This window comes from Equus caballus, chromosome 19, assembly GCF_041296265.1.
Source record: "Equus caballus isolate H_3958 breed thoroughbred chromosome 19, TB-T2T, whole genome shotgun sequence".
Taxonomy (NCBI): domain Eukaryota; kingdom Metazoa; phylum Chordata; class Mammalia; order Perissodactyla; family Equidae; genus Equus; species Equus caballus.
The window spans coordinates 44,461,127-44,477,734 of NC_091702.1; the positions used below are offsets into that span (position 1 = coordinate 44,461,127).

At 36.8% G+C, this 16,608-nt stretch overlaps 1 protein-coding gene across 2 annotated transcripts in view; it reads left to right on the forward strand.

Annotated features, from left to right (window-relative positions):
* Nucleotides 1-12,538, forward strand: part of SNX4 (sorting nexin 4) — a 61,409-nt gene extending 48,871 nt beyond the window's left edge. Inside the window, exons 10-14 of one of the 2 annotated variants that reach the window (XM_023623596.2) lie at nt 1,895-1,984; nt 4,484-4,583; nt 6,463-6,608; nt 8,172-8,286; nt 11,367-12,538. In XM_023623596.2, the coding sequence (XP_023479364.2) occupies nt 1,895-1,984; nt 4,484-4,583; nt 6,463-6,608; nt 8,172-8,286; nt 11,367-11,414 (499 nt within the window). In that variant the 3' untranslated portion in view covers nt 11,415-12,538. The remainder of the gene's footprint in view (nt 1-1,894; nt 1,985-4,483; nt 4,584-6,462; nt 6,609-8,171; nt 8,287-11,366) is intronic. The other variant, XM_023623597.2, reaches the window with a different exon arrangement.
* The last annotated feature ends 4,070 nt before the right edge of the window (nt 12,539-16,608 follow it).

The window sequence follows — 16,608 nt, forward strand, 5'->3', positions numbered from 1 at the left end:
TTCATCAAAATTAAAAATTTTTGCTTATCAAAGGATAGCATTGGGGAAAGGAAGAACGTGGGAGTTGTTAAAAGGGTACAGTTTTAATGGGGGAAGATGAAAAAGTTCTGGAGATGGATGGTGGTGATGGTAGTACAACAATGTGAGTGTACTTAATGCCACTAAACTATGACATAAAGATGGTTAAAAAGGTAAATTTTATATTATGTATATTTTACTACACACACATACAAACACAAGACACCATCAAGATAATGAAGGGACAAGCCACAGACTGGGAGTAAACGTTTCTAACCATAATATATAAACAACTCCTACAACTCAGGAATAAAAAGAAATATTTATTTTATCTAAATATTATTTTTCTTTGGGCCATATTCAAGCTAACTGGGTACTTTTCAACCAGTTTATTAAGAAGTCTTCATTCTGTTGACTTATTTTCAGTATTTGCAGGAATTTAGGATTGTCCCTTCAGTTGTATTAAGGAAAATTAATCTCGGTACTGATATCTAAAAATCTTTGCCATTTACACTTTTCTACCCAAGGATATGCCATTTATCCCTACACTTTGTTTCCTATCTTTGAGCCCCTAACCCCATGGTTCCTCTTTTTGGTTTGTTTCCTTAACATTAACTCTTCCAGAATCTTAGACTTATCAACTTTCAGTCACATAGAGGAAATTCCACACTCTAACAAATGTAAATTTCTAATGACAGAATATGTACTTCACCTACTTTTATAAATCCTGTAAGCACATCACTTTTCAATGAACTTAACATAGGTTCATTTATTTAATTATTTTTAGAACTTCAGTAAACTTTGTTTACATGCCTACATGAAGCAGGCCTGGAGACATAAAGTGTGTTTTTCTTTTATTCTCATGCAATAAGGAATCAGAATTAATTTGAAAAAAGGATGCCTATTGTACCGGTCAGAAGTAGTAAATAACATAGCCCATGTCCTTACAGAATTTATAGTGCCATCAGAGAAATAAAACCAATGCACAACACGTTACTTTGATAAAGTTTAAGTGCTAAATTGTTGATAAGAGATCAGAAGTAGAGTGATTAAATGAGCACTAAAGTAGCCTGGGACGATTTCCACGAGTTGTTGAGATATATGCTTGTAGGATTTGGAGAAGGAGTATGGAGAGCCATCACATTTCTGTATAAGGAACAGACTGAGCTTCAGGAATGAGAATAACATGACAATGAGGAGCTCGTCCGCATCAAAGCAAAAGTTGCTAGTGAGCATTTGAATAAAATAAGGCTTATACAATTTTCTGTAATCTTTGTTTGCTCGACTTTTCCTTTTTTAGCTTTTTGGCCTTACTGTATGTAGTTGCTACCAGGAACACCAGTGCACCAATTATACTAAACTGTTATTCTTTCTACAGATTTTGTAGCCCTTTGGTATTATCTTTGAAGAAAAGATACTGGTCATACTGTGCTTAAGCACTCTATAGAAGGACCATTTTTTGTTTGTTTTGGTTTTTATTTCTTTTTTTTTTTTTTTTTTTTTTATTAATGTTATGATAGATTACAAGCTTGTGAGACTTCAGTTGTACATTTTTGTTAGTCATGTTGTGGGTACACCACTTCCCCCTTCGTACCCTCCCCCCACCCCCCCTTTTCCCTGGTAACCACCGATCAGATCTCCTTCTCAATGGTTTTTATTTCTAAGCCATTGTTGATCAAAACATTTTGGTAAAATTCAATAAAATAGTCATGGTAGTTAAAAATGCCATAAATGTTTCCATATACTTGTTCTCACTTTCTGTACTTAGCTTTTTAAGTAGGAAATGATCTGTGGACTAGACTTTGAATAGAACTTCTTTAGAGCGTTAATACTTGTGTCCTGGTAAAAGTCACTCTGTGCGATGGTTTTTAAACAGGTATGCATCTTCTATTGATGATATTTTAGAAGATGAAGAACATTATGCAGATCAGTTAAAGGAGTATCTTTTTTATGCAGAAGCACTGCGGTAAGTACCATACGTGTTCCAGACGTAGCTCTGTGGCTGGTCACCACTCTCTTCTTATGCTCCTCTACAATAAGGATAGTAAGGTCATGTTGAAATGAATTTATCCCCTCAGATATTGGATGGGGTCTCATGTATTCCTCTGTGTTGCAGAGTGCTGGGCACAGAAATTTAAGACGAGCCCTGTGCTTGAAATATATTGATAAAACCCATTATCTAAGGCATCAGGTCTGTCTGTATGTTGTTCTTTCTACTTTTTTGAGTTTGAAGATTGGAAGCAAAGTACAGATTGTGTGTGTGTCGCACTATCTGTCACTAGGTTGTATATTGCTATTTTTATTCTGTGATTTTTTTCACACTTGCATATCTTATGTCCTCAGTACAGTTGTAAAACTTCTTGGTATCAGGACTTTGTCTTCTATTTTTCTGTTATTGCCTACAGAGCCAACAGAAATCTCTGGTAGATTGTCCTATTTAATTAAGAAGTTACTATAGTTTTTCTGTCCAATTTAGAAAAATGAATCATTTTCCTATAATAAGTGGCTTTTGGTCATAGTCACTTTTGGTCATTTTCTTGTCACTTTTAAAAGCAGTTATAAGAATTCTGTTAGTAAAACAGAGGAGCAATGTTCCTTTAGCTATTCAGTAACTGGTATGAAAACATCACATTGTTAGCCTTTTTCCTTCTAGAACTTTGAGTAGTAAGAAGTTTCACCAAGGTATTTTCGAGTTACCAAGCAAAAGAAAGTTACTGAATACAGTGGAATTCTCTGCAGCTCTTAAAAATTTTAGAAAAGCTTAATGTGTATTGATATGGAAACATGTCCATAGTGTATATAAGGAAGAAAAGATGTAGAATCGCTTGGGGCATGTGGACGTGTGTATTTGTAGATGCCCAGCCAAAGTCCAGAAGGATAGACACCGTCTTCTAACATGGTTGTGTCTGGATGGTGGGAGTAGGGAAACGAGAGTGTTCTTGAAACTTTTTATTTTGTCCATTCCTTATTGGAATCTTTTTTTATTTTTGTAGTGAGCATGGATTACTTTGATGATAAAAACTAATAAAGCTTTCTTCTTGTTTATTGAGAAATGACTGAGGTATCTTTTTAAAGAATACTCAGTTCCTATGTGAGATTATAGCATTAGTTCCTATGTTATACAGAAGATTTTTTTATTTGATTTTGAGGTCACATTGGTTTATGACATGGCAATTTCAGGTGTACGTCATTATATTTCAACTTCTGTATAGACTGCATTGTGTTCACCACTAGAAGTGTAGTTTCCATCCATCACCATACATATGTGCCCCTTTACCCCTTTCACCCTCCCCTCACCCGCTTCCCCTCTGATAACCACTCATCTGTTCTCCTTATCTGTGTGTTTATCTTCCACATATGAGTGAAATCATATGGTATTTGTCTTTCTCTGTCTGACATAACTTTGCTTAGCATAATACCCTCAGGGTCCATCCATTTAGTTGCAAATAGCACGATTTCATCTTTTTTATGACTGAGTAGTATTCCATTGTATATATACACTACATCTTCTTTATCCGTTCATCCATTGATCGGCACTTGGGTTGCTTCCGTTCTTGGCTTTTGTGAATAATGCTGCAGTGAATATAGGGATGCATATATCCTTTTGAATTAGTGTTTTCATGTTCTTTGGATAAATATCCAGAAGTGGAATAGCTGGATCATATGGTATTTCTAACTTTAATTTTTTGAGAAATCTCCACACTGTTTTCCATAGTGGCTGCACCAGTTTGCATTCCCACCAGCAGAGTATGAGGGTTCCGTTTTTTCTACATCTTCTCCAATACTTGTTATTTCTTGTATTTTTAGTAATAGCCATTGTGGTGAGCGTAAGGTGCTGTCTCATTGTAGGTTTTTTTGTTTTGTTTTTTGAGGAAGATTTGCCCTGAGCTAACATCTGCTGCCAATCCTCCTCTTTTTGCTGAGGAAGATTGGCCCTGAGCTAACATCTGTACCCATCTTCCTCTACTTTATGTGTGGGACGCCTGCCACAGCATAGCCTGTCAAGCAGTGCCATGACTGCACCCGGCATCCGAACCGGTGAACCCCAGGCTGCCGAAGTGGAACATGCGAGCTTAACCTCTACGCCACTGGGCCAGCCCCTCATTGTAGTTTTGATTTGCATTTCCTTAGTAATTATTGATGTTGAACATCTTTTCATGTGCCTGTTGGCCACAAAAGATGTTTTCTTAATGTACGTGATAATGGTACGTTTATTGAAAAAATGTTGCAAGTATCTAGAAAACAACCTTTTTGTTTTAAACATACATAAAGTTTTTATGCTTAGCTTCTGCTAGATTTAATTTTCAATGTTGGGCTACTACACTTTAAAATTGAAAATTCTGGGTACACAAGTTCTGACCCGAGTAAGACATTGTGAATGCCTCCCCTTTACTTCTGGAAAAATTGTTTAACATGTTAAATGGAAAGACACAAAAATTAAATTGCAGCGCTTTTTCATCCCTAGGGCTGTGTGCAGGAAACATGAGCTTATGCAGTATGACTTGGAGATGGCTGCTCAGGACTTAGCGTCGAAGAAGCAGCAATGTGAGGAGCTGGCAACAGGGGTGAGTGTTTCTCATTTAGAGCTCTAGGATTATTGCAGCGAGCCTTATGTGGGACGAGTGCAGTTATAATAACCAGGGGATCTGTAGCTTTCACAGGGGAATAATTTGTGGGCAGCTTTATAATTGTTTGGGTTGTGATCTTGCTATAAAAAGATGTAAGCCATTAAAATGTTGTACTATATTATTGTAAGACATTTTGCTGACATTGCCCCGTGTAATAAGTGTCATCTCATTGCTGATTAAGTCTGAGTGAAAAGACATTATTCTTTGGGATTGAAATAATGACCTTTGTCAGGTTTAATTTTACAAGGTATATTATAGAAATTTTACTTTACTTTCTATCAGTTAAAAAAAGAATCCTTCCCCCGTTAGAATCAGTGCCTCTCTCCTAACAAGGAGCTTTCTGTGTGCTTTATCCTTGAATGCTTAGTGAATACTTGCGAAGAAAATTCCATATCTTATTGTATTAAACTTAGATCATTTGAATAACCAGCTTTCTACTGTCCAGCTGTTTCGTTGGAATAATGAGCTGTCGTCGTGAGAGCACACAATCTGGAAGTATTGAAGCAGTGACAGTGCCAGCATTTAGGAGTCACTTACTGGTTAACAAGCACTTTAGTTTTAAAAGTGCTTGTATGTTACCCACTTGATACCTGTATGAAAAGTCACACCTATGTGGGAGAAGATCTGTGACCATAGGCAGGTATATGTTAGGCTTGATTTATTTTTAAAACTCAGGGGAAGGTCCCAGGCCATCTTCAGGGAGCTTGGTTCTCTTCGCCCGCGTGTGAAGGGACAGGTGCTCCCTCAGTACACTCCAGAGAGTGAGGAAATGTAAGAGCAGCACAGCTTGGGTTTAGGCATCCTGTTTGATTAATAGAGACCCAGGTTTTAGTGTGAGTTATGCAGATTTTAAATATATTTCTTTAGTTTGATTTATTTCCGTTGTTGCCTGTTGAATATTATGTATTTCTTATGCTATAGGATAATTTTTAAAAATATGACCACTAATGTAAAGAAATAACTTACCTAATACTTCACCTAGAAGTTTTCCATTCTATTAAGAAGGTCAGTTAGAATTTTACCCTTTTTGACTATTCTATATTATTCCAGTGTTAGAAATCATATGAGGAGCCCCTGGTTGTAAAGCTTATGGTGCTTCTGTCTGAGCCGGGGCGAAAGTTTTTAATTTCCTTTTTTTAAGTGTACAGTTTAGTAGTAGTAAGTACATTCACATTGTTGCATAACACCTAAAAATAGTCAAGATGATAAACTTTATATTTTACCATAATGAAAAATTTTTTTAAAAAGGACATTAAAAACTTTTTGATCTTGGGGGCCGGCCCTGTGGCCGAGTGGTTAAGTTCATGCGCTTTGCTGCAGGCAGCCCAGTGTTTTGTTGGTTCAAATCCTGGGCGCGGGCATGGCACTGCTCATCGAGCCATGCAGAGGTGGTGTCCCACATGCCACAACTAGAAGGACCCACAACTAAGAATATACAACTATGTACTGGGAGGCTTTGGGGAGAAAAAGGAAAAAAACATTAAAAAAATAAATATTTAAAAAAAAAATTTTTGATCTTGCAAAATTGAAACTCTATACTCATTAAACGTCAACTGTCAATTTCCCTCCTCCCAGCCCCTGGCCACCCCCATTCTACCTTTTCCTTCTGAATTGGCTACTCCAGATACCGCATAGAAGCAGAATCATACAGTTTTTGTCTTTTTATGACTGGGTTATGTCACTTAACATTATGTCGAGGTTCATCCATGTTGTAGCATGTGTGAGAATTTCCTTCCTTTTTAAGGCTGAATAACACCGCGTTATAGGTATATACCATATTTTGCTTATCCATTCATCTGTTTCTATTTCCTTTTAGACCGTGAGAACATTTTCTTTGAAGGGAATGACTACCAAGCTCTTTGGTCAAGAAACTCCAGAGCAGAGAGAAGCCAGAATAAAGGTGCTAGAAGAACAAATAAATGAAGGAGAACAACAGCTAAAGTCTAAAAATCTGGAAGGCAGGTAAAAATGCTGAGACGTTTAGCAAAGCTGGACGTGTAGGCTACATGGCAGATTACTTCTTTCTAATCTTTATAACCAGCTTCATTAGCATCCCTGAATATACCCTGTTCTTGTCAAATGCAATGATTGAATCCCTAATTTGAGTTATCAAAAATCATGTTATAGAAGCATTGTTTTAATGTGGGGGAAAGAAAAAGAAGAAAGAGTTTCAGCTTCCTAATATTTTTTCACTTCACTTTGCGTGATTTCTACCCCTTGCACATTTCCTCTACCCTTCTTTTCTGTCATTTGACAAAAGGCTGCTCATTCTTCAGCACCCAGCTCTTGTGTTACTTCCTTTGCGAAGTCTTCTCTTATCCCCGCAGACTGTCGTAGCACTGAGTTCAGGCCACTGTAGCGTAGCAGTTTTGTATGGGGTGCTTAGTTGTTCTTTATGACTGTCCCTGGCTAAATTATGAGCCCTTCAAAGTCAATGACTGCATCTTTTTCATCTTTATGTCCCAACACTTTGTGTAATGGTGGCTAGTAGTTAAGATTCAGTGCTCTCACCACTGAGGCCTGGGTTTGTTTCCAGTCAGAGAACCACACCACCTTTCAGTTGTCACACTATGGTAGCTGCATGTTGCTGTGATGCTGAAAGCTCTGCCACTGGTATTTCAAATACCGGCAGGGTCATCCATGGTGGGCAGGTTTCAGCAGAGGTTCCAGACCGGGACAGACTAGGAAGAGGGACCTGGCCACCCACTTCCAAAAGAACTGGCCGTGAATATGCTATGAGTAGCATGGGAGCATTGTCTGTTACAGCACCATTGGGTGAGATGATGGGGCGAAAAGACCAGGCAGGGTTCTGCTCTGCTGTCCACAGGGTCGCTAGGAGTTGGAATTCACTCAGTGGCATTAACAGCAACAAACCTCGAATAGGGCTTGGCATGTAATTATTCCATAAATATTTCTAGAAATTTAATTCTCAAAGGTATGCCATCACTGTTTGGCTCATTTTTCTTACTGTGGTTTTTGTCTGATAGTCAGTGAGTAGACCAAGTGTATGTCATTGGTTTGGAGGTGGTTTTGTTAATTTTTAGAACTGCTTGCACTAAATAAATCAAAGTAAACTTACATGAATAGAGTTTAAAAAGACAAATGCCTCAGACTTTTTAAAACTCTCGTCATTTAAAGCAAGGACGTGATAAATGTGATACATAATCCCATTCTTGTCACTAAGAGAGTATATTTTCCAGTGACCCTAGGAAGGCAACTTCATGTGGCATCTGTTAGGCTTGTGAGCTTCAAGGAGCCGTCTGCATCTGTTTTATAGGAATAATTTGAAGCTGGAATTCTTGTGGCAAAAATATAGATTATTAAAACGTAGAAGAATGTATGACTGTCTGCTTTTCTCCCACTGTAATTTTTAGGAAGAGAAAAAAACAACTATTTTATACAAGCAATAGCTTTTTCCTCTATATAGAGAAATTAAAACCAACTCAAATGAGGACCAGTTATTTGAATTTACAATATATAATTTACTTAATTTAAGAATAATAATGACTGTACCTTTTATTTCAGAGAATTTGTGAAAAATGCTTGGGCTGATATTGAGCGCTTCAAAGAACAAAAGAACCGTGATTTAAAGGAGGCCCTCATAAGCTACGCAGTCATGCAGATCAGTATGTGCAAAAAGGTAGGTTTTGGTTTCAGTGAAGATACAGGTATATTCAGAAGTGCTTACAAATGTCTTTAAAACTAATTTCTCTTATTTGGACCAGAATATTTATCATTTTCATTTTTAAAGCCCATTCTTCTCCCCTTCCAGAAAGTTTCCCAATTTCTCTACTTAATTTTGAAAGAAGTGTCATAACCAAAATATTGATTACTGAGTCTCCACTCATCTGAAGTTCCAAATTTATATGCCCCATTTATAACTTGTATTTGAAAATATACTCTAACAATGTTACTTTGATTATATCATGTTCTTGGATAGGGCGGTGAAATACTGTTCCTAAGAGTGATGTATACTTTGATTGGAAAATAGCTTAAATGTTATTTTGGGGAAATGTGGTTATGACGTGGTTTGTTGTCAGAGTAAATCCTTCATGGAGCTGATATCTGCAGTAGAAGATATGAACGGTGAAGCTCATTCTGGTTAAAATAAGTGTTTTGACAATGGTGGAAATCTTTCTGAAATACTGTTGTAAGAACAAAACATAAAACATTCCTTAACCTTTTTTTCATAACCCAAGATCTGCCTGTCTGACCGCCAGTTAGTGCCAGTGCTTTACATTTGTCAGGCATTTCACAGTTTATCCAGCCATTTAACCTGTGTTCTCTTAGTAGATCATACAGTAAGACGGATTCCCGTATTTATGAAGACCTCTCAGAGGGAGGAATCATACTCAGATAAACACTCTCAGGCTTTAACTTACCCCAAATTTCTATTTTTCTGGCCAGGAACCATCACTTTCCTAGACCTCTTCACTTGTATCACCAGCAGTAGCAGTAGACAGCAAAGATACTCTGAGGCGTTAGCACGAGACCCACACAGTAGTCAAGTGGGCTCCTTTTTTGTTGGGCAAATTCATATTTATGTCTCAGTGAGATTTAAGTTACTTCGTGTTGTGGATCTCTGGGGTCACTTAAGAGAAGTTAAAACCATGACCCGTCAGTCTGCAGATGCTCATGGCTGAACGTATTGTAGTTTGGTGCTCTGGAGTTCCCATCTCTGTTGCTGTCATCCCGTCTCTCCACTGCCTGCCTGCTTTACAGGGGGCTTCACATTTACGTCTTCCTTCAGACCTGCCTTTTTAAATCTCAGGTGGTCTCATAGATCAGAAAACAAAGGCTTTTAGAGTTGGTTCTGTTTGGTTTTGTTCCTATAAAAGACTCATTAATAAGCTCCTTGTGATCTTTCATTCGCTTCTTTTCCAAAGTAAAATGCAGGCTTCATAGAATATCTCAAAGGATTTTTTGCCCCACTTTGCTTAGGGTGGTGTGGTTGAGGGTGCTAGAAATTAATCTCTAAATTAAAAAGATCTTACTGTAGGTATATTTGGACACACTGCTGGATAGCTTATGCGCCTACCCATGTGTCCCGAGGTCCTAACTGTAGTGAACAGGAGATTACTGACACGAGACGAGAAGAGTGGGTGTTCACCTTATTTCCCAAGAACAGTGCTGTAAAGTTTCGTCATGTTTTGTTTTCTTCCCTGCGTGGAACAGATTCATGTATTTGGAAATCCAGTGTTCTTGTTTTTAGAAACTTAAAGTTAGGTATGAGAAGTCAAGATTAACATCAGGGCTTTTTTGGATAAATATGGGTGTCTATATTTTGTTCTTTTACTTGTGTATTAACTTTTAAAGTATATCATACTTTGTTATAAAGTCAGCTATTCAAAGTGGTAATTTAATATAAGTGAATTACTAAATTGCAGTAGTAATAAACCAAAACAAAAAAATTTTAAGTAAAAAAATATTAATATTAGTATTTAAAAAGCAAATATCACTTCTTAGTGTTTTTCTAGTCAACCTTTTTAATGGTAAATTTTCCAGTTTGTTGAACAAGGAGGCTGAGGCTTTTAAGAAATACTTGATTGAGTGTCCAGTTATTTTATCTTTTTAAATTTTAAAAATTATCATAACAATAACATATATGCTCATTGCAAAAATTTCAAATAATCCAGAGCGTATTAAGTAAAAATTCTCTCCCTCCTCCCTCAAGTCCCCTTTTGAAACTCACCACTGTTACACCCTCAGTGTATCCTGGCAGACGTTTTTGAACATACACGATCTTGCAGAAAATACACTTTCCTCTTCCCCTCAGAAATAGGATCGCATTGCATGTGCTAGTGTGTAGTTGCTTTGTCACTTGATGTCTCACAGACATCTCACTAGGACGGTGCGTGAGATCTCTCTCAGCCTTTCTAACAACAGATACTCTATTAGGTAGTACTTTATCCAGCCAGCCTGAGACATTTTAAAGGATTTTTGTTTTTATTTACTTGTTTATTTGCTTTTCGTATTCCATCAGAAAGGAAAAAGACTCAAAAGATTCTTGATTTTTTTCTCTTGTTTGAAGCCTTGATAAATATTGACACACTTAAATGTTTAAGTATTAAAGAAAATATTCCTTCATGGATTAGCAGTTATTGCAGAATATAAATTTTTTTTATTGAAAAAGTACCTTTGTTTCTACCACTTCCTTAGGTTTTACTGTTGACATTTTTATAGACGTGCATTTTTATTTAAGCATATTAGGTATATTATAGGATATTAGCTTTGCTAAATAGTCTGTCAGAACCATTGAGAGGGATTTGAGAATTTAGTTCATAATTGATTTTTATCAAAACATTAGTTTTTAGACTAATTTAATAATTCGTAAATTTATATTTGTTAGACTAATAAGGTTTATTCTTTTGTTTCAAATGTTATATAGAAAAAACTCCTTGAGAACTTGTTTGATTTACAAACAGAAACGATATGAACATGTGATAGGAGTAAATGAGTTTGTTATGAACCTTGAAAACAGTTTTTCAAGAAGTTGTAGTTCTTTCTCCATTTTGAAGATGGGTTCATACAAATGATTCTCTTGCTTTTGTCAGAAACATTAGACATTCACTTACATTAGCCATTGCCAGAAACAGTATCATACGTGCTGGACTTGCTGTTAATTTTTCCGAAAAGTAAGACTTCGCACACCAGTAAGCCAAGTGCCTGGGCTTTCAGAATCCTTCCAAAATCATTTTAAAGTTCCTTTTTTTTTTTTAGGGAATTCAAGTTTGGACCAATGCTAAGGAATGCTTTAGCAAGATGTAATCCTGTGAAATGAATTTCTCTTCAATCAAAGTGCCCCAAAACAGAAGCACAAGTAAATAAAAAAAATTTAAGTTGCTACGCAGTATACACAAAAATACGTAAGTTGAGTAGCTTCAACTTTCTTTAATTTGATTGTAGTTGTGTTAATATAGCACAAAACACATGTATTTTAATAGAGATTAAATATTATAATTTCAGGTTTTGGGGACTGGTGCTGATTCCAAAAAATTAATTTGATAAAATATACCAATGGATAGTTTGTCAGGCTTCTGAACCAATGACTGAATATCAAGATGTTAGGTGATTTCTAGATGTCTGTTTCAATGTCACCTGTTTCAAATCTGTTTATGTAGGGAGTTTTTTCCTAAGATTGAATTCCTATCTTTACTTGGTAAGACCCACTAATCTGTTATAGGGGGTTATTTTTTCTTGCCTTATAGTTGAGCTGTTTGGTTTGACAAAGCTCAGCAGAAACTTAGTGTGAAATCTAAGATTTTCTCCCACATTCATTGATGCCCCCTGTAACATTTGCATACACTAGAAAATGCCTTCAATTTGTGTTTTACCAGAATTTTGATACTGGTCAGAAATTTTATACTGCCAACAAAGAAGACTCAACTTCTCAGATATATAGTGGAATACGTTGTTATGATGTAGGAATTGCTATATAGGAAATTTTAATTGAGTGTGTTACATATAAGCATTAAATTCTTCTCAAATAATTCTTAACCTCAGTGATGAGCCTAAATTTACTCTGCTTGGCTCTCTACACATGGCATTTCAGGGTACAAGATGTAGCATTTCAATGTATAAGATATATGTAGTAAACATATGTTTTAGTATCTTCATTATTAAACATCCTTCTTTTCTGTCGCTTGGCTGTAATTTTTGTAAAGATAAATTATCTTGTTTTGTGTGTGTGTTTTTGTGGTATATGTTCAGAAGCCAAGCACCCTCGTTTTGCTAGCTTTGCAGAATCTTACATGTGTACTCATTATTTCTAATTATGTAAAATAAAATTTCCAATACTGTTCAGCGTTTGACTTTTTTACATGTTTAAAATGTTGCTGGATTTTTGTGCTGTTTGCCAAACTTATACAATAAATAAAGAGGTATTGTGCTGATTTTCATATATTTTGTTATTTTAACAAAGTGGTCTATGCATTTTAGTATCTGATGCCCTGTGAGAAAATAATTTATGGCATATTATGTTTTGAAGTGTTTAATTGTATAAATTTGTCTTACGCCAAAATGTTGGATATTTTAAAAAATAAGCTGAAATGAGATACAATTTTTTTAATTTTACTGGTTTTTATTTAAAAGGATAAAATTATTAGAAGCAAAAGTCCTCTGTATAGATGCACATTTCATTCCATTGAATTGTAATCATCTCTTGACTCATGAAATGAAATACTTTCCACTTGGCATTTAAAAATCAAAAGCCTTCTCCCCCACACTAACCTTAGACTAAATGTAAAATATGTTAGATTTTTTCTACTGGGTGACTTAATTTGAGAAGGCCGTTGTTACCTGTATTTTAAAAGATGAATTAGGAAAAATATTTTGTTATTTCTAAAATATACACATATTCACTTGATTGTATGTATATTTAACTAGAAATAGCTTGACTTGGGTTGGTTTTGAAAAAAGTTTCATTTGATAGCACAATCATTCCTTTTAAAGAAACTCTTAAGGAATTTTATTATGGAAATCATTTTGGTACTATCCAGAATAAGTATATGCAGTAACCCTTTTCGGGATTTAAAGATTCTATTTTTCCTTTTTCTCCCCAAAGCCCCCTGGTACATAGTTGTATATTTTTAGTTGTGGGTCCTTCTAGTTGTGGCATGTGGGACGCCGCCTCAGCATGGCTGATGACCGGTGCCATGTCCACGCCCAGGATCCAAATCAGCAAAGCCCTGGGCCGCCTAAGCAGAGCACGTGAACTTAACCCCCTCCTTTTCAGTTTAAAAATCAGAACTCAAAATGAATTATTGGGGGGGGTGTTAGATCTCCAAAGATAAATATAAAAAGATAATATAAGCAATAACTAAAGAAAAATGACTCATTACATTGATATAAATACTTAGTAACAGAGGAAGATTTCATCTTGACAATGTACTCGTGATGCAGTTGGTACAGTCAAAGCATTAAAATTAACTGAAGTCATACTTAACCTTCATTTACATCCAAAAACTTGAGTGTGGATGAATGAGTCACTGATAATTACAACGTAGCATCCAAAACAGGAACTGAGGGTTCTTAAAATTCAAGCATCCTTAGAATAAACGCATACCCAGCTCGGAATGGAATGAAAAATCAAGAGTTATGTAACAGGAATGCTAGGCTTTTTATAGCCTTATAGTCATTCTTTTGATTTATATGCACACTCTCCTTACTGTTTGTCCTAAAAAGTTTTCCCTAAAAAAGGATTTAGGAATTTCTTTCAGGGTTGAGTAACCCAGAAATAAGGTAATGTAAGGCCAAATCAGTAGAATTACACTTGCCTCCTAAATTATATAGCTTTAGCTATTTATGTATTTGAAAGGAAGGAAGAAGCTAGGGAAAAATGAGCAAATTAAACCCAAAGTAAGTAAAAGAAAGGAAATATTAAAAGTAAGAGCAAACATCAGTGATACTAAAAACAGATAAATAATAGAGTTGACAAAGCCAAAGTTGGTTCTTTGAGACAACTAATAAAGTTAAACCGTGAGCAAAACTGAGCGGAAAAAGAAAAAGCACAAATTATCCCTATCAGGAGTGAAATGGAGGGTGTTATAGATCTTACAAACATTAAAAAGATAACAAGGAATATTATGGATAACTTTAAACCAATTAATTAGATAAAGTCAACAAATTCCTTGAAAAATGTAGCTTACTTAAACTGATACAAGGTGAAACAGAAAATCTGAAGAGCCTTATATCAAAGAACTGTATTATCAAGAATCTTCCTGCAAAGGGAGACTCCAGGTCCAGACGGCTTTGTTGGCGAGTTGCAGCAAACATTTCAGGAAGAAAAAGCTTCAATTCTACACAGCCTTTCAGAAATTCTCTCTCTTTTTTTATGAGAACAGTATTACCAGAGTAGCAAAACTGCCAAAGACCTTTCAAGAAAAGAAAGTGACATATCAATATGCATCATGAACACAGAGGCAGAAATCATTGAACTATCAGCCAATTGAATCCAGCAGTATGTGGAGCATAATAATGCATCATGACCAAGTTGAGTTTATCTCAGAATACAAGATTGGCTTTAACATTAAAAATCAATTACTATAATCCCCCATATTCATGAAATGAAGTATCTCATGATTGTTTCAGTACAGACAGAAAAACCATTTGACGAAGTTCAACACCGATTCATGATTTAAAACTTTCAGCATCTATGGAAAACCTACAGCTAACATACATAATGTTGAAAAAGTTGAGTCCATCACTAGACAGCTGCCCACTAGACAATGTGTCCCCCCATGTCCCCCTCCCCTATGACCAATGCTGACGTTCCTCTGGCTTCCCCCCCACATCCCTCCAACTGTCCCCTCTCCTCTTGTCCCTTGTGCTCACTGCTGAGCCTTTTCCTCAGAATATTCGTTGAACCCTGAAACAGATAGATGCCCCATACTTGAAGCCCTGACGGAGGAGAGTATGTTCACCAGGTGGATGCTCCAAGTCCAAAGGTTTGGGGAACCTACTGATTCAGCAGATAGTTAGAAAGTTCATCCTCAGATGAAGGTGGAATGAGCTGATTCAGTAGCAAAAGCCCAAATGAATAAAACGTTCATGTGATAGAAGCACCGTTCAGCAGAAGACAAGGAGAAACTCCTAAGTACTCGTTTGCTGAGGCCTTGATTTCAGAGGATATCGCTAACATGGATCGAATGTTTACTGCTGAAGCCAAAGCCCAAAGTGAGGCACCGTGCAGTGACGTGGCTTGCCCAAGGCCCACAGCTAGTAAGTGGTAGAGCCAGGATTGGAACCCAGGTATGGCTCCAGAGCCTGTACTTTTCGAGCCTTTTCCCTTTTGGAGGAGCAGAGGACTTTAGGCGTCAGAGACGTGAAGGAGAGCCTCTGGGGCAGAGCCAGGAGGGTGGGAGAGGGATCCACAAAGCTAACTCTCGATGCCCAGATGGCAAAATAGGTGACAATGTCTTGGATCCTACTGGGAATGGCAGCAGGAAGAGGCAACATGAGAGTGAGGCGGGCTCTGGTGAAAGACTAGACTGGTTCTCCAACTTGAATGTGCTTGTGAGTCACTCGGGGATCTAGTTAAAGTGCAGGTTCTGATTCAGTCGTTCGCAGCGGAGCCCGAGTCTGCATTTCTATCAAGCTCTCAGATAACGTCAGTGCTACTGGTCACACTTTGAGTAGTGAGGTGTGTATATGTGTGTGTGTGTGTGTATATATAAAATATATGTATAATATGTAATAGTACTAGCCATTAAGCCAATGGCCTGGCCAAACTGAGACCGCTTTAGGTACAGTTACTTAGCAAATAGACAAAAATGTAGTAGTTTTACAAAAAAAAATAGGTAATACCAATTTCTTAATACAATTCCGTGTTTACAAGTTTGTATCAAAAGCAAAATTTAAAACTATGTGAAGCCTTGATGATAAAGATGCGTAGATGGATAATAATTATGATGCAAAAGTTACAACAAACTCAATAAGATGGTAATAGCAAGAATAGTATTAATGAGGCTTTTATCCAGCGCTGCAGAAGACTTCCTGTTAAAGATGGTGGTGTAGACATGGGGTTATCTTTGTGCCTTCTCTAAATTCCTCTAAAATGACAGAAAGTTTTTTTTTTAAGTACTGTTGAGGACAAAGGGAAGAGAAGAAGAGAGAACTCTTACAAGAACTGTTCACAGAATTTTGGAGTAAGATGGAGGAGTGTTAATTGACTTAGCAAAATGGTGGCAGCTGGAACTTACGTGCTTCTAGCTGGAGCTGCTAATGAGAAACAAGCTAACTGGCACAACGGAATCCAAGACAGACTCAGGAATGAGAGGAAACAGGCACACTGGTAAGAAGAAATAGTCGTGCAGTTAAAAGGGTGGGGTAAGGGTTGGTTGAAAGTCTGTGGCAAGAGCAGTGAGATGGCCCGTCCCGCCCCGGCTCCATGTGCTGAGGAGACATCACACACACTACCACGAATTCCAGACTAGTACAACATTCCAGGAAACAGTTAATATAC